The sequence below is a fragment of the Erpetoichthys calabaricus genome, chromosome 14 (assembly GCF_900747795.2).
Source record: "Erpetoichthys calabaricus chromosome 14, fErpCal1.3, whole genome shotgun sequence".
Classification (NCBI taxonomy): Eukaryota; Metazoa; Chordata; class Cladistia; order Polypteriformes; family Polypteridae; genus Erpetoichthys; species Erpetoichthys calabaricus.
Genome location: NC_041407.2, coordinates 55,403,799 through 55,430,152, shown reverse-complemented (window position 1 = coordinate 55,430,152; position 26,354 = coordinate 55,403,799). Strand labels below are relative to the sequence as shown.

At 40.2% G+C, this 26,354-nt stretch overlaps 1 protein-coding gene across 1 annotated transcript in view; it reads left to right on the top strand.

Annotated features, from left to right (window-relative positions):
* The window catches only part of csmd2 (CUB and Sushi multiple domains 2), a 991,046-nt gene that overhangs the window by 739,842 nt on the left and 224,850 nt on the right, over positions 1 to 26,354 (top strand). The window contains exons 24-25 of the mRNA XM_051919055.1: positions 5,127 to 5,318; positions 8,017 to 8,143. Of these exons, the coding sequence (XP_051775015.1) occupies positions 5,127 to 5,318; positions 8,017 to 8,143 (319 nt within the window). The remainder of the gene's footprint in view (positions 1 to 5,126; positions 5,319 to 8,016; positions 8,144 to 26,354) is intronic.

Sequence of the window (26,354 nt, the reverse complement as noted above, 5' to 3'; positions counted from 1 at the left end):
CAATGCCTGCCGTTTTTAAGCAAGGTATGAAATATCTGCATTGTTACATACTTTTCCTAGGCACTGCATAAAATGCCTAGGCATTATAAAGAATGACAAGTACTATTTTACGCCAAGTGTGAAATGTCCAGATTGGAAAGGTCTTTAATAACAAAATGTCTAAAAATGAAAGAAGAAATACAAAATGAAGTACAGGATATGCTTACTGCGAGAACAAAAGAATCAGAAGTTTCATTACTTAGCCTACTATTTGTTGCAGCAAGGAAGGCTAGAATGGCATTTTGAATTGCACTTAATTTTCTTTTTTACGCAAAGGCATTTGTTGTTTTGGCACTTAGTCTTGCACAATATACCTCACAAATCCTTGGCCACTTCCTGTGGACTGAGCAGTAGCAGCAGATCGAAGAGCTATTTCGTGGTCAGGAACGTCTTCAACCTTGAGTAAGCCCTTTTTGACAAACACTGAATTGTGATCTTGCATAGAGTTGGTTCAAAATTCCTCGCACCGTTCCAAGTCGGTAAAAGCCATCTTCTGTCACATTCATAACAACTGCCAAGAGATTTCACGGGTCACCGCGCCCCAAGGAACCCGGACAGTGTCCCCCAAAGATGCAGGAGGGAATTTTTTGTCAGTGTCCATTTTCACTTATTCTACACTCTGCCGGTTTGCCATTTAGGTATTGTATAGAATGCCTAGGAAATGTATGAAATGCGATGTATTTCATACTTTGACGTCCTATTTCGGGCATTGTATACATTGCCTAGATATTCTATAGAATGCCGGTTTGTACACATTGCCGGTAACATATGTTACCGCGGTAACATATACAGTAATATCGGTTTATTATGTGATCTTGAACCAGATGATGCTCAGTTAATTAAATAAAAATGCTGATATTTAATGAAGGCTCCTTGTAGCAAACGAGACTCTCAAATGAAACAGTAAACACACCAGTGATTTTTTAATGCATCCCATGGCAGAAGCTTTATTAATATGCATATAAGAAATGGAACGAGAAAGGAATATATACATCATTTTAAGGAAGGATTCTATGAATCTTAATTCCATTCCCCATAATAAAAAGAAATATAGAAACATGTTGGGCACGGTGGTGCAGTGGTAGCACTGCTGCCTCGCAGTTAGGAGACCTGGGTTCGCTTCCCGGGTCCTCCCTGCGTGGAGTTTGCATGTTCTCCCCATGTCTGTGTGGGTTTCCTCCGGGTACTCCGGTTTCCTCCCACAGTCCAAAGACATGCAGGTTAGGTGGATTGGAGATTGGCCCTAGTGTGTGCTTGGTGTGTGTGTGTGTGTCCTGCGGTGGGTTGGCACCCTGCCCGGGATTGGTTCCCTGCCTTGCGCCCTGTGTTGGCTGGGATTGGCTCCAGCAGACCCCCGTGACCCTGTGTTCGGATTCAGCGGGTTGGAAAATGGATGGATGGATGGAAACATGTTTTGGTTATTGAGCCTTCATCAGATGTAGGCTTGTGGTGCAGGAAGAGGTTAAAGTGAGAGATGGGAAGGAGAATAAATCCAGAGGAGATGAAAGCAGTGGCAGGCCAGAGTGGATGTGAAAGCCAACCATTACAGACGATAAAGAGTGAGGTTGTAAATGTGCCTCCTCTGATACTGGGGCATTGGAAAAGTTTGATGGCAGGAGCCAGTAGCTGCCACAGGGTGTCAGAGATACGCAGAGCAAATTGCATTGTTTGTAGAATTCCAGTACTATATGTTGTAAGCACCTTTGCTTCAAGCGAAGGACTAGAGAACATTGAAGAGTTTAGTTCCCACAAGCACTCCCATTTACATTAACCGTTGCTATTAAATTCTTCTTTGCCATGCCTGTTCTTTTTTGCCTATGAAGCTTATCAAGATTTTCCAGGCAAAATGGAGTCTCATTTCAGAACAACAGTAATTATTAATTAGCAAAATGAACAAGGCTCATAATGTTTCAACATCAGCTGCTTCATTTGTATCTTTAACTCAAAATATTTAGAGAGTAAATCAAGGAAACTTTATATTTCATTCATTTGTTTAAGAGCAAGCTTATTATGTGACAAGGTCACAACTTGGCATCAGTCTGTTGCGGCTCACACACACATACTGTGTACTGACTCAGGAGAGACAGTAAGGAATAGTGAAAAGAACTTAGTCCAAAGAAAAAACAAAGAAATGTCAAAACCGCGAGTCAAACCCTTCTTTCATCAGAGCCAAAACAAAAACTGAAAATCAGACATCAGAAACCAGAGCAAGAAATTTGTTAATGGGAAGTCAATAAGTAAAGGGCTTTCAGGAAACCACAAAGGAGAGGGGGTTCTTATTTAGTGAATAGCCACGAAAGCAACCTTTTAACTCCTTCTCATGTAATTGATGTCTGATGTTGTGACCCTTGTGACCATGCCCCTGGCAACCAGGACCCATGGTGCTCAAAGAAAGTAAAGATGGCATTGCAACAGGACACTACAAATAGAAACATTTCCAGTCAACTTCAAATGCAAAAACTTACATTACAGTGCATCCGGAAAGTATTCACAGCGCATCACTTTTTCCACATTTTGTTATGTTACAACCTTACTCCAAAATGGATTAAATTCATTTTTTTCCTCAGAATTCTACACACAACACTCCATAATGACAACGTGAAAAGGTTTACTTGAGATTTTTGCAAATTTATTAAAAATAAAAAAATTGAGAAAGCACATGTACATAAGTATTCACAGCCTTTGCCATGAAGCTCAAAATTGAGCTCAGGTGCCTCCTGTTTCCTCTGATCATCCTTGAGATGTTTCTGCAGCTTAATTGGAGTCCACCTGTGGTAAATTCAGTTGGTTGGACATGATTTGGAAAGGCACACACCTGTCTATATAAGGTCCCACAGTTGACAGTTTATATCAGAGCACAAACCAAGCATGAAGTCAAAGGAATTGTCTGTAGACCTCCGAGACAGGATTGTCTCAAGGCACAAATCTGGGGAAGGTTACAGAAAAATTTCTGCTGCTTTGAAGGTCCCAATGAGCACAGTGGCCTCCATCATCCGTAAGTGGAAGAAGTTTGAAACCACCAGGACTCTTCCTAGAGCTGGCCGGCCATCTAAACTGAGCGATCGGGGTAGAAGGGCCTTAATCAGGGAGGTGACCAAGAACCCGATGGTCACTCTGTCAGAGCTCCAGAGGTCCTCTGTGGAGAGAGGAGAACCTTCCAGAAGGACAACCATCTCTGCAGCAATCCACCAATCAGGACTGTATGGTAGAGTGGCCAGACGGAAGCCACTCCTTAGTAAAAGGCACATGGCAGCCCGCCTGGAGTTTGCTAAAAGGCACCTCAAGGACTCTCAGACCATGAGAAAGAAAATTCTCTGGCCTGATGAGACAAACATTGAACTCTTTGGTGTGAATGCCAGGCGTCACGTTTGGAGGAAACCAGGCACAGCTCATCACCAGGCCAATACCATCCCTACAGTGAAGCATGGTGGTGGCAGCATCATGCTGTGGGATGTTTTTCAGCGGCAGGTACTGGGAGACTAGTCAGGATAAAGGGAAAGATGACTGCAGCAATGTACAGAGACATCCTGGATGAAAACCTGCTCCAGAGCGCTCCTGACCTCAGACTGGGGTGACGGTTCATCTTTCAGCAGAACAACGACCCTAAGCACACAGCCAAGATATCAAAGGAGTGGCTTCAGGACAACTCTGTGAACGTCCTTGAGTGGCCCAGCCAGAGCCCAGACTTGAATCCAATTGAACATCTCTGGAGAGATCTTAAAATGGCTGTGCTCCGACGCTTCCCATCCAACCTGATGGAGCTTGAGTGGTGCTGCAAAGAGGAATGGGCGAAACTGGCCAAGGATAGGTGTGCCAAGCCTGTGGCATCATATTCAAAAAGACTTGAGGCTGTAATTGCTGCCGAAGGTGCATCAACAAAGTATTGAGCAAAGGATGTCAAAACTTATGTACATGTGATTTCTAGTTTTTTTATTTTTAATAAATTTGCAAAAACCTCAAGTAAACTTTTTTCACGTTGTCATTATGGGGTGTTGTGTGCAGAATTCTGAGGAAAAAAATGAATTTAATCTATTTTGGAATAAGGCTGCAACATAACAAAATGTGGAAAAAATGATGCGCTGTGAATACTTTGCGGATGCACTGTATATTCATAATCCTCAGTTTCCAAATCTCCTAAATAGATGTACAGAGTGTGTCAAGGAATGCAGGAAGCACTGTATACAACCACATGCAGACTATTTTGAATATAAAAATGATGTGATACACATTTTTTGGGGTGTGGGAGAAAGAGTACCTGAACAAAAACACAATCCGATATAGCAAGAATGTAACAACTAAATCCAGTTACCTAGAGCTGTGAGGCTGCAACACTAACCATTGCACCACCACATTGACTTGTTTTGCTTGTCTTTTGAGGTTAACTAGCTCTTGTATTGAAGTATATCTACTGTATTAGCAGGCATTGCCCAGCATCACAAACCAAGTGTTTAATTAGGGTCCGAGTCCTACATCTGCTACGTGTCATTTTACGGTTTGTCACAGCTAGTGCTCAGCGGCTCAGCATGTCTGAAAGCTGGCAAATAAGTCACCATTGGCTTAACCTGAAAATTACTCTGCAAGGGAACAAAAAAGAAACTATTCTTTTAGTCAGAGAAGACCTCTGCTGATAAGTAAGTAACCACGCACTCTATGTACTATTCTAGAGGTTTAGGGCTTTATGTGCTTGGGTTATTATGTAGTCCTGCTTTACATTTACAGTGAATATTTTAGATTTTAATTTTCCAAATATGAGCCTTTACCTTTATATCTTTATACAGTATATGGGATATATAATATTCCATAGCATGCATAGTGGAAGAGAGAAATGGTAATGTCAATGCCTAGCTGAGCAAGGCATGAAAACCACAAAATTGTGCCTTTCTGTGGCCTTGTAATTTCACAGCATCTTATTAGTAGCCTGGTTTCATCTTAACGATCGTTTGTTAAATGGAGTAAAATTTAAAGCTGACTGGAATTTCCAAGTTAAAGGAAAGTTAGAAACCTTTTTGCTGATCTCATTTCCACACTCCTATCTGTTCACGTCAGTCTTTGTGTCTGTTTTAATTCTTTCTCTATCTACCCAATAGGTTTTGAGCTGATTAAGTGTGAAGATCCTGGAGTTCCTCAGTTTGGCTACAAACTCCAAGATGAGGGCCATTTTGCTGGCAGTACAGTCTCCTTCAGTTGTAACCCTGGCTATTCAGTTCGTGGGCAGAATATATTGACATGCTTGACGGGTGAACGCAGGTCTTGGGACAACGTACTTCCTATCTGCGTTGGTAAGTCTTTGCTACACTTTTCAGATTTTTCTATCGAACAAAATTTTATACCTTTTTGCTGTCCTCTATAATAACAGTTAAATGTGTTTTGACATATGTGTGTAAATGACAGGAATTGAAAAAATAAACAGTAATGTGAAAAAAATTCTACAGACACTGAAATGTCTATTTACTTGACGTTTCCTAATAAATTGTACAAATTGAATTTCATTGTTTTATAATTTTTATTTTAACATCAGTTGTACAGCATGCATCTTTAGGTTATCAAATACAGACACATTTTCAAATAGCACTCTTCTGAAAAGAGATCATTTTAAATAGTGATGAATTCTGTGCAGTCATTGTGAACTAGATTGTTACAAGATCTGAGACCACTAGGAATAGAAGGTCATTCGATGCCATCTTTTTAGACATCAGTTTTAGACATACTAAAGCTATGTCCCACTCCTAGGGTCTGTTGGTGAAAGGATGGGGTTATAGATTCCATTCCTTGGTTTGAACTTCACTGTGTATCTCACCTTAGTTTAGGCACATGCACTTCTTATGTCTAAAGGTCTGTGATCACTGGAAGTACTGGACTTACCAATGAGCAGCAAAAAAGTACTAGCGTAAGTTTTCAGCCACATGCAGTTACAGAGGGCACTGAAACTCACTTTGGCTGTTACTTCAAGATGTGTGAAACCCATGTTGTCAAATATCCTACTAAATATTCAGTCTTAACTACACCATTTATCCATTTATGAATCCATTTAATCCAGTTCAGGGTCATACCCCAGAAATGAGCACATTGTGCCACTGGTGCTTAAAAACCCTTAGGTTAAATTCATAATGGCGATTTGTTTTAATTCAGTCACAAACTGTGTAAACTCAGAAGCTGCCAGGCTGAATAAACTGAAACAAGGAGACACTGCTAGAACTTACACAAATTTACACAGCAATTTCTAAACTCAATTTAAATTTGAATTTACAAGCACTGCTTATTTATTCTTTGTTGTATTATTGAACATATTCATCCATCCATCCATTATCCAACCCGCTATATCCTAACTACAGGGTCACGGGAGTCTGCTGGAGCCAATCCCAGCCAACACAGGGCGCAAGGCAGGAAACAAACCCTGGGCTGGGCACCAGCCCACCGGAGGGCACACACACACACACACACACCAAGCACACACTAGGGACAATTTAGAATCGCCAATCCACCTAACCTGGCACGTCTTTGGACTGTGGGAGGAAACGAAATACCCGGAGGAAACCCACACAGACACAGGGAGAACATGCAAACTCCACACAGGGCGGACCCAGGAAGTGAACCCGGGTCTCCTAACTGCGAGGCAGCAGCGCTACCCACTGCACCACCGTGCCACCTATTGGACATATTGTGCTATTTTAAAATAAACTCGCTTAACTTTCACTTCAGAAAATGGATAATATGAGTGCTGTTAACACTTTGCTTACTTTTAAATAAATGTCCTCAAGAAAAGAGAAGAAAGGGAAAAAAAACTCTTTTAGATTTCTACCATCTGGAAACTGTGAAATTGGCTTTAGATTGTGGATACAGCTATCCATTACCGTGACTATTTATGGAGAATCAGAGAATTATTTAAAAGGCGAGTAGTGCCATGTATTTAAAGATAGGAATCAATGCTTGAAATTACATGGTCCGTTAGAACAATGTCTTATGATCAGATGTTCTGGGGTCTGCACACACCATGAATAATTTTCTACATATGTTTCATTAACTAGAAGTTCAATGCAGAGATAATATCAGTTGAGGTGTTATGTGCCAAAGCCTAATGTAACTATTATTAATTTTTTCTGTGTTCATGATGAGAATCAATTCCAGTAGATAAAGTAATAAAACTGCTATTCCCAGTGCAGGCATTTCAGTACAGAATACCCAGTTTTGTAGCTGTAATGCAGTGTTTTCACTTATAGCCGCAATTACTTCAACCCATCCCACTTTCCTGTAATGGAGAGCTCATCCAACAACAGCATGACAGTGAATTAGAAGTGCCAGGAGCCTGAGAATGTGCTGACAGCCTATATTACTGTGATGACAGAGGATTTGTTGTCATGCAGCTGTTCTGATGCACCTGACGTGCACAAGTCAGATTCTGGGTATCAGTCTTCAGTGTAAAAAACAGAATTGCAGACAGCCAACTACAGTGCAAATCCTTATTCTCCACTTGGAGCCCTTAGTCATATGTAGTTTAGAAATTCTGTGATTAATGGAGTCATTTGTAAGACTTTAAAAATTTTATTTTGAATGGACTTTAAAAAACAAAAAAGTGCATTCTTTCCTCAGGTCCATTTTCCGTTATCTGAACATGCCATCTTTGATTCTGGCTGTCAGCCTCTTTAATCTGCATGTATTATTTTACAATTATGTCTGCTACTTTTTGACTTACGCATGGCCAATTCCTTCAGTCTCGTGAACACTTCTGATCCCAAAAAGACATATCCATTTTGGGTAGCTAAGCTTGCAGCGACTGGATAGTAAAAGTCTTTGTTTTAGGCATTTAGTATAACCACTTTCATCTTTGATGCCTAGCTGTACATTTATTTGTTGTTTCCAACTTTTGCTGTTTGCAGAATTTGATTAGATTGTAACAGATTTCTTTGAATTACGTGGCACTGATTTCCTCAGATTACTTCTGTTGACTTTCTGTCTTTCTTTCCCTTTCCCTTTTTTTAGCTGAATGTGGTGGTCGCATTAATGGGGAATCTTCTGGACGAGTTCTTTCACCAGGCTACCCTGCACCTTATGACCATAACCTCCACTGTGTCTGGACCATTGAGGCAGATTCAGGAAGCACTATTGGGTTAGTAGTTTTTGTTATGTTTCTCGGAGTTTTCCATAAAGGATGAAGTTGCTTAAACAGAAGAACTGCCAGTAGTTCCCATAATAACTGACTTTAACAGTAATGACATTTGTTTAGTAATTCAGGGGGAGAAAAATTCTTCAGTTATTGCTTTTGACTGCCCACATCCCTGAGCTGGACATTGTCATACAGGCTTCTATATATAATTAATTCTGTTATGCCAGAAGTAGCACATAAAAAGGAAAACAATAATAATAGCCAAAATCTGACTAAAAAGTGAAACTAGATTCTATAGCACTGCATGGTGGTTGCCAGAGCTTACACATTGGATTTTTTCTAATTCTATTCCTCTTTCAGATAGCTTGACATTCTTAAAAGGACCGGTCGTTTTTGCCACACTAGAGTGGTGATTATGTGACCTGTCAGGTTCACCCTTTTTATAGGCTTCCCTGTCACTCTGAAGCTGCTCTTTTACATAACGGAATGTTGGCTCCTACTGTTGCCTGTTGTTGATTCACTATGCACTGCCATTATTCTGGTTGCTGCCTTCCCTGGTTAGTGTGCAGTGCCTTATAAAAAGTATTTACCCCAAATACTTAAGCAGTATTGAATATTTGCAATATACAATCATAATAGATTTAATTTGTTTTTTTTCAACACTGATCAACAGAACCACATCTCTGTAAATTGGTCTAAATTAATTACAAATATTAAACACAAAATAATTAATCCCATAAATATTCACACCTTTTATGTCAGTATTTAGTAGATGCACCTAGTGGCAGCCATGACAGCCTCGAATCTGTGTGCACAGGTCTCTGTCAGCTTTGTAAATCTGGACACTGCAGTTGTTCCTCATTTTTCTTAGTAAAACTGACCAAGCTTGGTCAGGTTGCAGGGTGATTGTGAGTGAACAGCCTTTTTCAAGTCCAGCCACAGGTTCTCATTTGAGTTAAGATCAGAACTTTGATTCAGCCACTCCAGAACATTAATACTGTTGTTTTTAAGCCATTTCTAGCTTTGGGCTTGTTGTCTTCCAAGGTGCAATTTTTTGCAGACTGCATTGTGTTTTTTTCCAGGATTTCCACTGTATCTCCTCTCCCAATTCTCCCACATATCCCAACAATATGATGCTGCCACCACTATGCTTCATGATAGGGATGCTGTGTCTTTGATAACAGAGTTTAGTTGGCATCCACTAAACATGATGTTTAATCTGATGCCCAAAATCTCTATTTTGGTTTCATTAGACCATAGAATCTTCTTTCAGCTGAATACAGAGTCTCCAATGTACCTTGTGGCAAAAGCTAGCTGGTGTGTCATGTGGGTTTTTCTTTTTGCCACTGGCTTACTCTTTGCCGCTCTCCCATAAAGCAGTGAAGAGTGCTTGCCTGCACTGTCTCTCCAGTCTCAGATGTTGTAGCTTGTAACTCCTTCAGAGTTCTCATTGGTCTCTTGCTGGCCTCCCTCACTAGTCTTCTTCTTGCATGATCACTCAGTTTTTTGTGGAGGGTCTTCTATATGCAGATTGTGCCATAATCTTTAATGGTTGATTCAACTGAACTCCAATGGACATTCAGTGACTTGGATATTTTCTGTTCTCCATCCCCTAATTCATACTTTTCAATCGCCTCTAAACTTGCCTTGCATGGCATGTTCTCTTGTCTTTGTTGTGTTTGTTAGGGTATGATACTGACTCACCATAGGCTGCACCTTCTAGATCAGTGGTTCCTAAACTCAATCCTGGGGACCCATTGTGGCTGCTGCAGGTTTTTGTTCCAGCCAGATTTATAATCATTGATTATAATCGATAACAACTGATCTCATATAATTAGCTGGTCTTTTTTACTCTTCTCTTATTCTGAATTCAGAAAAACACAACAGTATGATTTTTACATTTATTGGACACTTAAAAATATTAGTTTTTTTTTCTAATTCTATAAATGCTTAACTCTCTTTTGATGTTTTCCTATTATTTTCCCCTTTTCCTTTGTAGTTTGCTCCCTTAATTTAACCCTAATAGTGACAATTAACAACCAGCATAGCAGACACCCAGGATGATGAAAGCAGCAACGACTTTAGTGTCAGGCCCACTAATTAGTAAATCAGCAATTAAATAACCAGAAAACCTGGAAAATCAGAATGACAATTAGGTTGAAAATACTGTTTATGACTTACAAAAAAACTACATATTCCCCATATAACAGCTTATTACATTTTACTAAAAATCTACCAAACCTAGTTTGTAATTTCTACATTGACTTCAAAACACAGAAACTGGGAAATAATGACTCACTTAATTAGGCTAAGAGATTAATGACAAATGGATTTTGGTTGGAACAAAAACCTGCAGCCACAGTGGGTCCCCAGGATCGAGTTTGGGAAGCACTGGACTAGATGGAACGGCATTTATACCACAATCAATTGAAACCCCCTGATTAAAGATGGATAATCTCCATTGTAATAATTCTGAGACTTCTACAACCAATTGGCACCAGTAATGATTTAAGTGTGTCATATTCAACAGGGAGAATACTTAAATGATCAATTATTTTGCATTTTATATTTGTAAATCTTTTAGATCACTTTGCAGAGATCTGTTTTCAGTTTGATGCTAAAGTATCAAAAAGCCAAATTAAATCCACTGTGATTTCAAAATGTGAAAACTGGAAAGGGGATGAATACTTTTAATAGGCAGCGTAAGAGTCCATGGTATCTTTGCTATATTACTGTATATTATTGTAAAGGTTTTGTCAGGAAAATCCCAAATCTGAAAAATAAATTTTATTAAAGCAATTCCTCTGTGTTGATATCATAACAAGTTGTAAAACCATATACACAAATTATATAATCTGTAAATGAGCTGAAACTTTCCTTTTTCAATTTAATTCTGAAAGAAATCATCTGAGAGACATGATGATTGATTTTAATACAGCTGCTCTCTTATAATGGTTGCCTAGTTTGATAGCTTTTGACTTTTTAAAATTGCTTTTGAGCATTATAAGACACTTTCTTAAACGCTTTTTGATGATGCTCTCCTGGAAAGGAAGTATAGAAATTAAGGATAATGAGGTTGGAGGGTTCCTTCTAATCTTCATTTTAACTTCTATTTTTGTGTTAGTTTCCTCTATTGAATCAGATTTTATCCAAACATGCACTGTTAGTTCTTTTTACAAAGTTTAGGTGTGTAGGATGAAGTTTATCCTTCAATCAATCAATTCTGCCTTCCTTGAACACTTATGCTGGTGTACATAATGAACAGATAAAGATGAGGTGTTTGCCATTTCTTGTATTATCTCTTCTTCATTGATCTATGTCTATTTTTTCTGCTTTCCTTCAATGTTTTGCTGCCCTCTTATCAACCTCTTTTACACTTTTTTTATTGATTCGTAAATAAAAATGAATCCAAAGCATCTAAATATATTTATGGTTAAGGTTATTTAAATATGTAATTATTGTTTTCAGAAATGGCACAGTAAAATACAATAATAAAACTTTCAGAACAATATGTCATGCAAAGTAATAGAGTTTTATCTATGTCTATCTATCAATCAGTCTTTTTTAAACAACACCAACAAGTCCAGCTTGAAAAATGTGAAATAGAATAAAAGATTTAACAACCGAGCAGTACAAAACTAGGGGTAAACCCACAAATAGCGGACACAAAGAAGAAAACGGTGGCAGATACTATGAGGTCCTGGAATTACATTAAAGTGTCAGAAGGAGTTTTACAGGGCCAAGACAGCTTTATTGTAAAATTAGAATAACAATGTACATAATTACGGCTACAGTTAAAGCAATAAGGTGGTAAACAGATCAAGCGTATCTACCGAACAAATCAACAAAATGGTACAAATGAATTGGACAGTGTAAAACAAAGCATTCTGAGGAACAGTGTAAAGGCTGGCACACCAAGTTATTATCACACAGTGATTTACTAACAGGGTAATCACATTGAAAGACAGGGACTGTGGAACCCTTAGATGTAGGGACCACTATTAAAAAGCTAGAAAGAGAAAATAGGCTGAATCTAAAGGTCAGACAGTTGGGAACTCGCAAATAGTACTAAAGATTTCTAGAGAGTTAACATCCATAATGTTGAATGATGTTTGAAGAGAGGAGCAAAATTTTATTTTGGAAGAGTAAGCCCCTGTTGTGAAGGAGAGTTACATGCTTAGATCTCTCCAAGTAACTTTACTGAATGTTTCTCTGTCTCTGTATCTTCAACGTTTCTCTCTGTAGTTATTGGGCTCCTTTTTTATACTTGGCTTCGAATAGAAATTTTTTGTATTACTATTGGCTATGCTGACTCCTAATATTCTGTCACACGCTAATATATCAGTTTACCAGTTTTATCCATATCTACAGAATATCCATTATCCAAACCAACAGCGTATATTGAACTCATCTGAGTGCTACAATAAAATCTGTAAAAGAGGTTCCTAAGATATCTGTCAGACAGATTCATGAATAAAATGTTGCTTTCATCTCCAAAGTGTAATGCTACAGAGGTTATTGGAGTTTCATGTGTGACTTACTGTTGTCCTTAATAATAATAAAAAGATGTACATCAAGTTTCAGTTATAGAAGCTGTCTTTCCAATGAATAAGCTGATATTCATCTCCCTCAGCATGTCCTCCTGTATCTTTTTTTTTTTTTTGGTTTGACTTTAGCAGGAATTATCAAGACACCCACTTATAAACATGAAAGCGATTGTCTTTTTTTTTTCCTTCAATGATCTATTATGGAGTAGAATCAGGGGATTGTTGTACCAGTGGAATTAAAGTTCAGTGTTTGGTGGGATTATTTAACCAAACAGGTGGGTCTACTAGACAACCACAAATTAGTGTTGAATTGAATAGACTATGAATTTGGTTCTAATAGTATAGTGAATGAAATAAAATATAGTTCTCATATTATATACAGTGTTTAGAAAAACATACTCACAAATCTAAAACACAAAAGGGTTGCATAAGTATTCACCCCCTTTAATATAACAAATATAAAGAGACGTAAAACTGAGGTTCGTATGGTCATAAAAGATCCCTGGGCATCCTTTGTAATGAGTCCAGGCTAAATTGCCCACCATGACCTAGTCATTCTGGCCCCCTTATCATACCCTGACTTTATCATTATCACTGATGCAGCTCAGTTGGTTTTAGAAAATACAGAATTATTTCATCGGGATTCAACTGTCTGGAGCTTCAATTGATTGTTGTATAAATGCACCTTATCAGCTTGTGTTGGCTCACAAGTATCATGGCCAAACACTCCAGGCAACTCTGTGAAAAAGTGAATAAAAAGTTAGTGAATAAAAAAAAGTATCCAAGATACTGAATATCCCTTGGAATTCAGTTAAATCAATCATTAAGAAATTAAGAGTGTGGCACAACAGAAAACTGAATGACCATGCATAAAGAAGACTAGTAAGGGATGCCACCCCAAGACACAATAATCCAGAAGGAGTTACAAGCTACAGTGAATAAGATTGGAAAGACAGACTAGACAACAACAGCTGAGTGCTTAACAAGTTACAGGTTTATGAGAGAGGGAAAGACACTGTTACAAAAATAAATGAATGAATAAATAAATAAATAATATAATATATACTTGGGGGGTTCCATCCCCTGCTCGCTTTGCTCGCCAACCCCTACACCCCCATTCCCCTCCAGCACTACGCGCCGTTGTGAAGAGGGGGACTGAATGCACCCCATGCAGACTGGAAACAATTATTCCTCTAGAAGCAAAACTTTAAATTTCAATCCATCTGAATAATTAAAATTCTATGCATAGTTTTTTTTTTTATATATCTAATAAAATACTACATATAACATTAATTAGCTTTTCTTTTTAATGTCTGAGCAACTGCTTAGTTAAGTGCATACACACACACACACACACACACACACATATATATGTATGGCACAGACAGGCAGACATCGATGGTTCAAACACCACACACGTTTTATTTACAATTGTTTACAATGAATATTGTCCCGCACACAACCCAGTGTCCTTCCACCAATCACTCTTACGTCTGTGCCTTTCAAAAGTCCTGTCTTCACCGCCTCCACTCCTCTGCTCTGAGCTTCGCCCTCTTCCACCCGACTCCAGCTCATGACTGGAGGGAGGCGGCCTCTTTTATGCTCACCCAGACATGCTCCAGGTGCCTCCTGATGAGCTTCTTGCGGCACTTCCTGGTGTGGTGGATGTGCCGCATGAGCACCTGGAAGCACTCCGGGTGTCCTTGGTAATACTTCCGCCAGCACCTCCGGGTGTGGTGGAAGTGCTGACGTCCAGGGCTCCTCTATCGTCTGGGCACCCCCTGGCGGTGGCCATGGGCCCCTATAGGGTTGAGCTTCCATGCTCCATTCCCGTGGCCCCCATACCCACCAGGGCGGCTGCCCTCTCGTGGTCTGGGGGAGGCATAGTCACTCTCCTGATCCTTCTAGGCGTCCCGGCTGGGCACAGCCCCCAGCCGCCCGCCACGGGCCAGCGGCCCGTCCCGCGGGGGCAGGTAGGTCTCCCATGGCGGGGAGCCGACACACTCTTATCCAGGGTCCGGTCCTGCAAAACAAAAGCTAGAACAAGGGGCGGAAACGTTCCCTTGACGCCACCGCTTGGCATCTTTCTTCATATCATACAGGCAACGCTCCCCCCATTGACTGGCACCCCAGCACTCTCCACTTCGGTAACCCCTACAAGGTCTCCACGACATCAGATGGGACCGCTCGCACCCCCCTCTTCTCAGATGCCTTCAGAGCTTCCCCCTGACACAGCAGAGGGCGGCCCATCACTGGACGTGAGCTCCCAGCCTCACGCCCTCCCTTGTCGGAAGAGCTGGCTTTCTCCCTCCGTGTACTCCTCTTTCTCTGGGGCGCCTTGACGGTCTGAGTCTCCCTATGGGAAAGGAAGAAACCCATAGCCGTCTGCATCCTTGTAGAGCAGCGTGAGACCGACGGTGGCTTTGGGCGCAGGGCCCTTTGACACTCGGCACACATCAGCCGGTGTCTTCTCTGCCCTCTTGCTCTTTCTGCCCTCACCACACAATCGGCCCTCACTGCCACGTCCACTGTCAGAGGTACGGCTATTCAGTACCCGGAACCGACTGATACCGGGCCCTCTTCGCACAACCCCCTTTTTTCCTTCATGGCACAGGCGTCATTTACCTGTACCGCCGCGTCCTTCTGGCCGGAGAATCTAGCATCGCGCCACTTCGTCCACTAATGTAGTGTCTTCAGTGACATGATCGCCTTCCCCTCCAGCTTCTCCATTACCTCCCGCAGGACGTGCATGACCTGGAGTAGTGACTCTGCGGGCTGAAGGCAATCCTCTAGCTTGCACAGAGCCGCAAGTAAACACAGAACGTCAGCAGACGGTGGACTTACCCTTTGATTGGTCCTACCCGCCGGCTGTGTCCCACGTAGCCTTCTCCTTGGCTCAGTCAGGTCCTGCCCTGGCTCAGGATGGACATTCGTTGGTCCAGCCTCCATCTAATCATCAGCGGGAACGCAACACACACTGTCCAATCCCTTGCCAGCCTCGCGGAGGGACTTCCGGTCCTCCATCATCCTGCTGTTCCGGTACCTGATGGAGAGGCACGCCTGCCGGCAGCTCTTCTGCTGCTGCAGCCTTCTGACGCACAGCAGCTCCTCCTCCCCCCTAGTTTTGGCCACCGCCGTCGTCCTGACATCACTCCCTGGATTGGGCTGCTTTGGCCACCGACGCGGGTCCAGATAGTTCTCAGCTACAAAACACAAAGGTAAGTCAGGCCACACCAGCTCCCCAGGGCCGACTGCCGCTGGGGAAAGGACTTGCCTTTAGAACCCGATCCTGCAGAGAAGGCTTCCTCCCATGTGGCCTCTCCTGCCACAGCATCAACCCATGTGTCCCTGGTGACGGCGTGCATTGGAGAGTCCGCTGCTTGCACAATTCTCACGTTCCTATTTCTCCCCATTGGGCACAGATGACGCTTCCGTGGACCCTAGGTGGCCTTTGGGTGAATCGCCTAACTGTGGGGTTGTGCGTGTACCGCTCTACCACAGTGCGTGTGTGGGTTGTCCTGCTGTGTTGGGCTGTTCACACAATTATTTTTGTGATGGGCTCCCTGCCAATTAACGGGCAGGAAGTCCCATCTGGGATGCCATTGTGGAAGATCAGCCCTGGCACAGACAGGCAGACACTGATGGTTCAAACACCACACACGTTTTATTTACAATTATTTACAATGAATATAGTCCCGCACACAACCCAGTGTCCTTCCACCAATCATCCTGGTGTGGCGGAAGTGTATACTCCTCCTTCGTCTGGGCACCCCCTGGCGGTGGCCATGGGCCCCTATAGGGTTGAGCTTCCATGCTCCATTCCAGTGGCCCCCATACCAACCAGGGTGGCTGCCCTCTCGTGTTCCAGGGGAGGCATAGTCCCTCTCCCGATCCTTCTAGGCGTCCCAGCTGGGCACAGCCCCCTGCCACAATATTTATGTATATTCATACAAATATATATACACATATACAAATACACACATACACATATACATACATATATATACATAAACACTCCTTTTTGTTTCTGCCATGTGTAATGTTGAGGGATTTGTGCATACATATATGCTTTTGCATTTACATCTGTTTTATTAAATTCAAAATAAGCCATTAATTTTGTATTCCTATTTTTCGCTACCTTTAAAGCTTCTGCTTCTTCGCCCTCTTTAAATTGAATCATATTCTGACTTGGTAAATGAATCGTTAATAATTTAACAGAATGACTTCGACCGTGCATTGGCAATTCCATTAAATGCCATCCGCTTTCCATTGCACTGATGTACCGAGTATCTAAATATGCCTGAACTTCGTCCTGAGACTGTTCTTTGGATAAAGCTATGTGTACTCTATCATGCCCATTATGAATGTACTTGTAGATGTACTTAATACTCATTTCCAATGCACAATACTCAACATTAATATGACAATCGAATTGTTTGAGCAAAGACAGGTTATATGGTACAAATCATTGAATTATCGATCATCACAATTTTACCATCTTTCTTTCTGTGATACTGTAAGTGTGTTGTTCGTGACGATTATCTCTTCGGGGATAATAGGGAAAGCCAGCCTTAGTCATATCTGTTGATTGAACGAACGCTTTAGGAAATTACTTTTTCTCTTTTGAGTCCCAACATACTGAATCTTTTTTATGTGGTCCGTGAGACATGTACTTAATAACTTTGTACCATAATTCAGGATAGGTTTCTCTGTTTAGAATTTCAGCACAGACAAACCAATCTACATCATCATCCATCCATCCATTTTCCAACCCGCTGAATCCGAACACAGGGTCATGGGGGTCTGCTGGAGCCAATCCCAGCCAACACAGGGCGCAAGGCAGGGAACCAATCCCAGGCAGGGCGCCAACCCACCACAGGCCTACATCATCAGCAATTAATAATTTATTTTGCAAAATAACCAATAAGTGTTACGAGTCTATGTTGCATTGCTTCTCCATGATCATAAATATACATTGACCAAATTGTGGTTTCTTCGAAATTAGACTTGTCGTAGCTTTAATTGTTGCAGGACTACAGATTCTCATAGCATATGGTCCATTATTGTGTAATTCTACGTTTTGAGCATTGAATGATGCAAACGCGAAAAGATTATTATAGACTCAGATATTTTGCCTGTAGTGTTTGTGGATTTCACTTTCACCAAACAACAAATCTCTTAATTCACACAGATACACCTCTTCATTGGGAAGAAACACTACTTTTCCCTGATGGCAACACGATAGACGATCTACAAGTCTCCGACCTAAACTTTAAAGTCTTACAATATCTACATACTTCTGACATATCACCTATGTCCATATATTCAAACTCTTTTTGCTGTTCCATTATTTCACCGAGTAATAATTTCCATTTGTTTGTGCTAATGCGATCTTTACTATCTTTTTTTTTTTTTATACTTTCCAATTTTACTACTTTCATATTCTTTAACATGCTCTGCATGTGTATTGCACCAACATTTTTTTGAGCCTTTCGAATTCCACTGCTTTCATCTCTAACCCGCTCTGCATGTGTATCACATCAACGTTTAAACGTCTTTATTAAGTCTTTTATTTCTGACCACAATTGGACCTAGAGGTTTTCAATTCCACTTGGTCCGGGATGATTATTACTTTCCTTATTTTCAAAATTTACACATAGATTTATTGTTCTTTTTTGCATTCTTTTTGCCTTATTTTCTCTCCACGCTTTTGGGTCTCTTTTCGATGTGCTGCTCTTTCTTCTTCACTTTGTTGACGTGTCATGTAGAACGTATAAAATTTTTAAGAGCTGGGAGCACATGAAGTGCATCTGCCAAAAGCATTCCAACAACTGAGAGGTTAGATGTCCATGATCTTGTTTTAAATTGTTTGTAAGTAGGGCATGACGTGCAGGTAGTCTCGTGGGACTTCAAAGTGTCTTCCGAGAAGATCACGTCTCAACCCAAGATTTTTTTTTATTATAATAGAGAGATATAACATAAAACATAATGCCTGGGCTAGAGTTTGCCATAATGCATATTGGAGACTTTGAAGTCAACTGGAAGAAGGTTCTATGATCTGATGAGACCAAAATTGAATTATTTGGCCATCAGAGTAAACACACCACCCCCCTTTGTAAAGCATGCTGTGGGATTTCTTCCTTGCAGAAGGCACCTGAAGGCTTGTGAGGGTAGAGAGTAAAATGAATGCAGCAAAATATCGAGAAATTATGGAGTAAAACCTGATGCCATCCACAGTAACACTGAGACCTGGGAGAAAATGTGTTTTCCAGTAAGACAACGACCCCAAAGCATAATCTACCCAGGATTGACATAAAAACATTGTTAATGTCCTGGTGGCTGAGTCAGAGTCGAGATCTCAATCCAACTGCGAATTTGTGGCAGATCTTTAAAAAAAAAAAAAACTGTTCACTCATAATCCCAGCAGCCTGACAGAGCTTGAGCAGATTCTCAAAAAAAGAATGAGGAAAATTTTCATTGTCTAGATGTGTAAATAGACGCACCTAAACCTGTCCTGATAGAGGCCGGGATACTTATGTGACCAATTATTTTGTGTTTAATATTTGTAATTAATTTAGACCATTTTGCAGAGATCTGTTTTCATTTTGACATTATCGAGTCCTTTTCCACTGATTAGTGTCAAAAAAGCCAAATTGAATCCACTGTGCTTCAGTGATGTACAGCAATAAAACATGAACACTTCCAAGGGGGTGATTGTTTTTAGACATATAAATATATATTGTAAAAAGGATAAGGCAGTAGGTGAAAAAAGGTTTGGGGATGGCTACCCTGTATACTGAAAAAAACTGCAGAGCAAAAAAGCAACATGTCTTTACAGAACTGAGTTCAGAACTAAGCTAACAGGGTGACTCTGGTCTACTTATATGGATGAAACTGGAAGAGGTGGGATTAGGGAGGCTGTAATACGAAATGATGTCTTCAGTAGGTGGCAGAAATGATGTCATCAATTTTGGGGGTGGAGGTGATGTTATTGGGAGGTAAGGTGTTCACTTGGTCTGCAGAGTGGATAAAAGGAGAAAAGATCAGATGACATCAGACCAAATGCCCCTGGTCTGACTAAGAAATACCCAAATTTAAGCTCATAAACCATCTCCCATGCGCACGTATGTAACAATATATAAACACATGATGGCTGAGTTCTTTAATAACATGTTTGCCTTTGTAAGGCAGCAAGTGTTGTATTGTCCTAAACAGAAGGTAGCTGGGTGCACCGCACACACATAATTCTTTTAGGAAGATCTTGTGGTCTGTAGTTCTGTAGTGGTCTGTGTTAGACAGGTTGAAATCTAAGCTATCAATGTATACCTCAACATTAATGTTTGCAGTGCACCATGCAATGCGTATGTTTCTGCTATATGCCATTTGGTTTGGGATCTATAAAAGCAGTGTTAATGTTTGTGATGCGCCATCTATTGGAATGATAGAGAAATAGCTACTGGACAGACACATAGACACTTGTCCTTATATTAAAGTGGACATACATATACTTTGGCGGACGGCAGGGGCCCTTGCCCGGCTGAGACACCTCCATGCTGGGAGGACTGGGGGAGCAAGCGTGGCCAGAGCGTTACCTCCCCTGGAGTGCTTGATGGCAGCCCCTTTAGGTTGCAGCGGTGCCTAGGACTCCCGCAGAGCTCCATGGGAATTGGAGTTTGGTGCAGCCGTGTTGAGATCCGTGGGTGCTGCAGGAGCTGCTGAGCCCCCATGGGTAGTTCTTCCACCACACCTGGAAGTGCTGCCAGAAGTAGGTCATAAAGCACCTGGAGCACTTCCAGGTGCCTTATTAAAGGGGACAGCAACCGCTACTCCGGGAGCCAGGAGTTGAAAGGAGGAAGACGAAGATTGACCAGAGGAGTGGAGAAGTAAAAAGAAAGAGAAAGAAGAAGAATTTGTGTGGAATTGTACTTGTTCTTTTGGGACTGTGCTAGACTTGTGGAAGATGGGGAAGACGTTTCCCACAAGGGAGAAAAAGAACTTGGGCCTCCTGCATCTGTCTATGTCGGGTAGGGTGGCTGGCATGCCCTGTTGGTGCCACAATACACACAAACACAAACACACACACACACACATATATATATATATATATATATATATATATATATATATATTATATATATATATATATATATATATATATATATATATATATATTTTGGTGTTCTGTAATAGTAGATGGAAGAGAGTTTCTTAAAATCTGTGCATACACTATTTTTAATGGGATTATCAACAGAAACGTGTCAAATTTAGACAGTAAAACTGAAGAGTTCAGTGTCTTAAGGGTGACAAAATAGTGTAGAGCGATTTTAACAGAATCACTGTAATTGTTTCCTGCGGGGATTCATCTGAGTCTCTGTAAGATACAATTTGAGGGGGAAGGGATCCTCTTTCCCTTTTGGTTGCTTGGCAGATTGATATTAATTATAGCACTTTTCAGTATTTTCAAAGAAGTATAAGGTATCCACACACTCCTTTGATCCCATTCGTCACAATGCATTATTAAAGATCATTTGCAATGCATCAAATATGACTGGTAAAAAAAAGGGTTTTTTTTCCTCTTTTTTTTTTTTTTTTTTTTTTTAAAACAGTTAACTAATCAGCCATTTGAAGTCCTTTGTGGATTTACAAGGTACATAGAGTCATGAACAATGTGTCATACACTGGTTTACTTGAAAACAAATCTTGGCTATCAGGAAAACGCTATTTGAAAGAAAAATAAATATACAGTATATGTGAAATGTTTAAGCCTTCAGAGCACACCACTGTGTGTGTGTGTGTGTGTGCGCGCGTGTGTGTGTGTGTGTGTGACTGCAATATACCAGGGGAATGAAGTGTCTATAAACACTGTCCAGTGTCGTCATAACACGAACAATTTGAAGGTGACTATTTGTGTCAATACTTCTCTTTGAGATGTGTTTTATTCTCCCCTGGGCTATGGTAGAAGCCTAATTACATCGTTATATCCCTGTTAAAATGACTAAATTGTTGTTTCCAAGAAGGCAAGGTACTGTGGTTCATCTGCACCATTTCATACATGGAACGCCTGAGTACATACTGTACAGTATGTTACCACATCACTAACAATAAGCAAATAAACAATCTGTTTTGCAGTATCTCATTACTTTTAGTCACTTCCTAACATTAATTATGACACTGAAGCAACTGACTTGGAACATTAGTCACAGTAAGAATTTGTTTTAAAGTCACCTTTAGAAAATAAGAAGAGAAAGTAAAATTCCATTAATGTGATTGTTTGTTCTGTTTCATTTTTAAACATCTACAGCTTGTTTTCATTTCACGGCATGTACAGTAGCCAGTCCTGTTTCTTCTCAGCTTAAACACTGACATAACTAATTCTTTTGTCATGCTACAATTCACTTTTTATATCTTCTGGCATTTCTTCATGAGAAAGTTAAGAGAATTGGGATTTCCAAGATTGGCAGGCTCTAAGATCCAATCTTTTTTTCTTCTTTAAACAAATATTGAATCATTCTTTGGAAACCCTTTATACAAGTCTATGATCATGTTTTTAAGGAACAAATATAGAAAAAAAATAAACATTCACAATACAGAATATGCAAAGTGCATAAAGAGAAACAACTTCAGCTGGTGTTCTGCATGGGTTACAATAGCATTTAAGAAACAATTAATTAAATATTGTTTATTGTATGGTTTGGAAGATACTGCTGCAGAATTACAGGACATCAACAATGATGGTGTTGGGTAATGTTAAAAGGCTATTTACAAATTAATTTATTCAAACATAAAAACTGCCTTGGCATCAAAACCTAAAATTAGTACTGCCTCTTTATACAGTGAGTTTGAATAAATGCTTGCCAACAAAAAACACAAAAGTTACTTTTACTCTCTCAAAAGTGCTGTCCTCTGTTGCTCTTTTTCTATCACAGTCTTTAGAACAGTTTCTCCATCAACTAAAGAAAAAAAATTGAGCTGATTTTGTTTCAATGCTTAATTTTTTTGTATTCTCACTGTATTTTTCTTAGCTCAAAAAGCACTTAAAGCTGGTTGTTGATTGGCATTGTCAATTTAGTGGCAATATGCAGGAGGACAGCAGTGTTGGATTTTTCAGAAATAATTCAAGGCTATGATTAATAAAAAAAATCTGTTGTTTCAGATTTATTGTCACGTATGGTGTACACCTTAAAATGAACTTCACACGTGACCAAGTGCATGAAGCTATTACTGTCCGGTAACTTGAATATTATGTCAAATATAGCATGATAATAGGTAGTGATAAGCAAAACAGTGGAGTTTCCTTTTGAATACATATCACCAGGGCCATCTTAACACATGGGCATGCTGGGCAGTTGTTGTGACTTGCCAAGTGGTTGTGTAGGTAGGGACCCCAGTGCACTGCTTTGTCCGGGGTCCTATAATGCTGTTATGATGGTCCTTCACATAACATGTGATTTTTGTAATAGCAAAACTCGCTAAACATAATTATTTGGATTTGAGAGTTTTTAAATGGGAAGAAAGTAACATGTCCTCCCTAAAGATTTGGCAACATAGTCTAAGCCACTTAGAAAATGGTTGAGATTAAAATAAATGGGGTAAAGGTGTTTTTGAAGTATGGCTAAACACAATCAACAATGAGTGAAAAAGACGTACTGTATAACATAAAAGCTATGATCAGTCAAGGCAAATAAGATTGTTATCCCAAAGTGGTTGAGAGGGAAAATAGCATCAGCTGCTACTTTTGATGACATTCTGCTTTCACCAATGCCCCTGTTTAAAATTTGTGGGAGCTGATCAAATCATCTGCTGCAACGCCTGATGTCAACACGTTCACAAAATTGCAGATGAGATGGTTATATAGGGTTGTTGGGGTGAGGAATTATATACATTAAATATCTTTCTTCCTGAATCAATTGGTTGAATTTGACTTGTTGAGAAATTACCCTAAGTTCTTGTCTATAAGCCGCGGCTTATCTAAGGAAAAAAGTTGTGAAAATGAAAAAATAGAATATCGGCTTATACATAAATCCGGCTTATACAGTAATCCCTCCTCCATCGCGGGGGTTGCGTTCCAGAGCCACCCGCGAAATAAGAAAATCCGCGAAGTAGAAACCATATGTTTATATGGTTATTTTTATATTGTCATGCTTGGGTCACAGATTTGCGCAGAAACACAGGAGGTTGTAGAGAGACAGGAACGTTATTCAAACACTGCAAACAAACATTTGTCTCTTTTTCAAAAGTTTAAACTGTGCTCCATGACAAGACAGAGATGTCAGTTCTGTCTCACAATTAAAAGAGTGCAAACATATCTTCCTCTTCAAAGGTGTGTGTGTCAGGAGCACAGAATGTCACATAGATAGAGAAAACAATCTCTAGCAAACAAATCAGTGGTGCTGTTTGGCTTTTAGGTATGCGAAGCACCGCGGCACAAAGCTGTTGAAGGTGGCAGCTCACACCCCCTCCGTCAGGAGCAGGAAGAGAGAGAGACAGAGACAGAGTTTGTTTTTCAGTCACAAATCAATACGTGCCCTTCGAGCTTTTAAGTATGCAAAGCACTGTGCAGCATGTCTTTTCAGGAATCAGCTTTACAAAAGATAGCAACGTGAAGATAATCTTTCAGCATTTTTAGACGAGCGTCCGTATCATCTAGGTGTGCGAACAGCCCCCCTGCTCAATACCCATACGTCAGGATCACAGATAGTGCAAGAGTGAGAGAAAAGTAAGCAATCTAGCTTCTCAGCCATCTGCCAATAGCGTCCCTTGTATGAAATCAACTGGGCAAACCAACTGAGGAAGCATGTACCAGAAATTAAAAGACCCATTGTCCGCAGAAATCCACGAACCAGCAAAAAATCCGCGATATATATTTAAATATGCTTACATATAAAATCACAATTTAAATGACCGCTACGCGCGCGTGTTGACTCGGCGACGCCCAGAGCAGAAAGAACGCGCTCCGGCCGCTCCAACCGCGCCATGCGGGGAGTGAGAGAGACGCCAATATCTCACACTCTCTCCCCCCTTAAAGAAATTAAATGGGTGCGAGTGAGACCACTGACCTCCCTCCCTTCCATTAGTTATAGGTTATAGTACGTTCGGCTTATCCATGAGTCCGGCTTATCTATGATACGATTTTATTTTAAAAATTCGTATGATTTTTGGTCTCCGGCTTATACATGAGTCCGGCTTATAGACAAGAACCTAGGGTACATAGTTTAATGATTTCATGTTTCCCTGGACTCAGTCCTGCACTTTAGGGTGGACCGTCCCCCATGGCTCCACTGCCGATGATCTAGATCTCAGATATTTCAAAAAAACAGGGACACTCGTTGGCACAGCAGTTAAAGCTCCAGTCTCATGGATCCCAACTCCGTCATTATCTGTCTGGAGTTTGTACATTGAACCCATATCTGCACTTGTTTTCCTTCAATATTTGTGCTATATCTGCAAAGACCTGCAGGTTCAGATAACTGAAAACTGTAAATTCACCCCTGCATTGGTAAGTGCATTAATGGGGTCTTTCCTGCGATGTCCAGGGTTTTCCAAGCCCTTTTTTCAGTACCTGGTCCAATACTAACTCCCCAGGGATCCTTAAATTACACTGAGTGGGTTTGAGAATCAAGGCGTGCAAATATCTAAGCAGACAGTGTAGTGTATATTGAAGATTGCCCTTAGCAATCTTAGCCTTCCACTCATTCTTGGACCTTCTTATTCAAAACCATAAAGTACTTTTGCACAAAATAACACTACAGCTGTATACACTGTATGTTGTTCCAGCATCACTCAACTGGGTATGCAGGTTAGAAAAAATATAGATGGATACTTTGTGTCAATTTAAAAGCTTCCGACAGTGTTAAATCTCTTGCAGGAATTTAACTTGTATGATTACTTGTGTCAGGTACCTCACCTGATTTTACTGAAACGTCTTTGTCGTTTAATCCCTTGCTTGCCACTGCTCATGTAAATGGAAATGACACTGAAGAAGCTTGTACTCATCAGCATTCATTATCATTTGCACCTGTGTCTGCACTTTGTTAATTGTCATTACTGTCCACAGTTAAACGTGTTTGATAGCCTGGCTCTACTCTCATTCTGCGATAAGAAAAAAATAAATAAATGTGCATTTTGTATTTGTAATATAATTTTAACAACTATCTTATTCATTTTGATTATTTTTATAGATCTTTCTCCCTTAATTGTAATTTAAATCTGAAAAATCTGCAAATAGCAGACATTGGTTCAAATATCATTGGATTTAAGAAGGGCAGACATGTCAATGCTACAGTATTCCTACTTGTTTGGTCATTGGCAAGAAACAGAATTTCAAAATTATGAAAAGGACAAAATCTAATCTCATTTATTACATTACCATAAAAACTGAAAAAAAAAACTAAGATGAATTTTTGAACTAGCACAGTATGTGTATAAAAAGTGAAATAAAGATTTAATCTGAATAGGAATGATTTTCAAAGCAGAAAAACCTGCAGCTGCTGTGGCCTTCCAGAGTCAGGAATGAGTATCCCTGGTATGGATTACAGTACATCCTGAACAAGAAGAGATAAGTTCTGTACTATGATGGTAAATGACAAGGTGAATCTTGACAATGTTTTAATTATCCATCGCTAAAGAAAAATAAGACACAATATTTCAATTTAACAAATGGAGGTCCT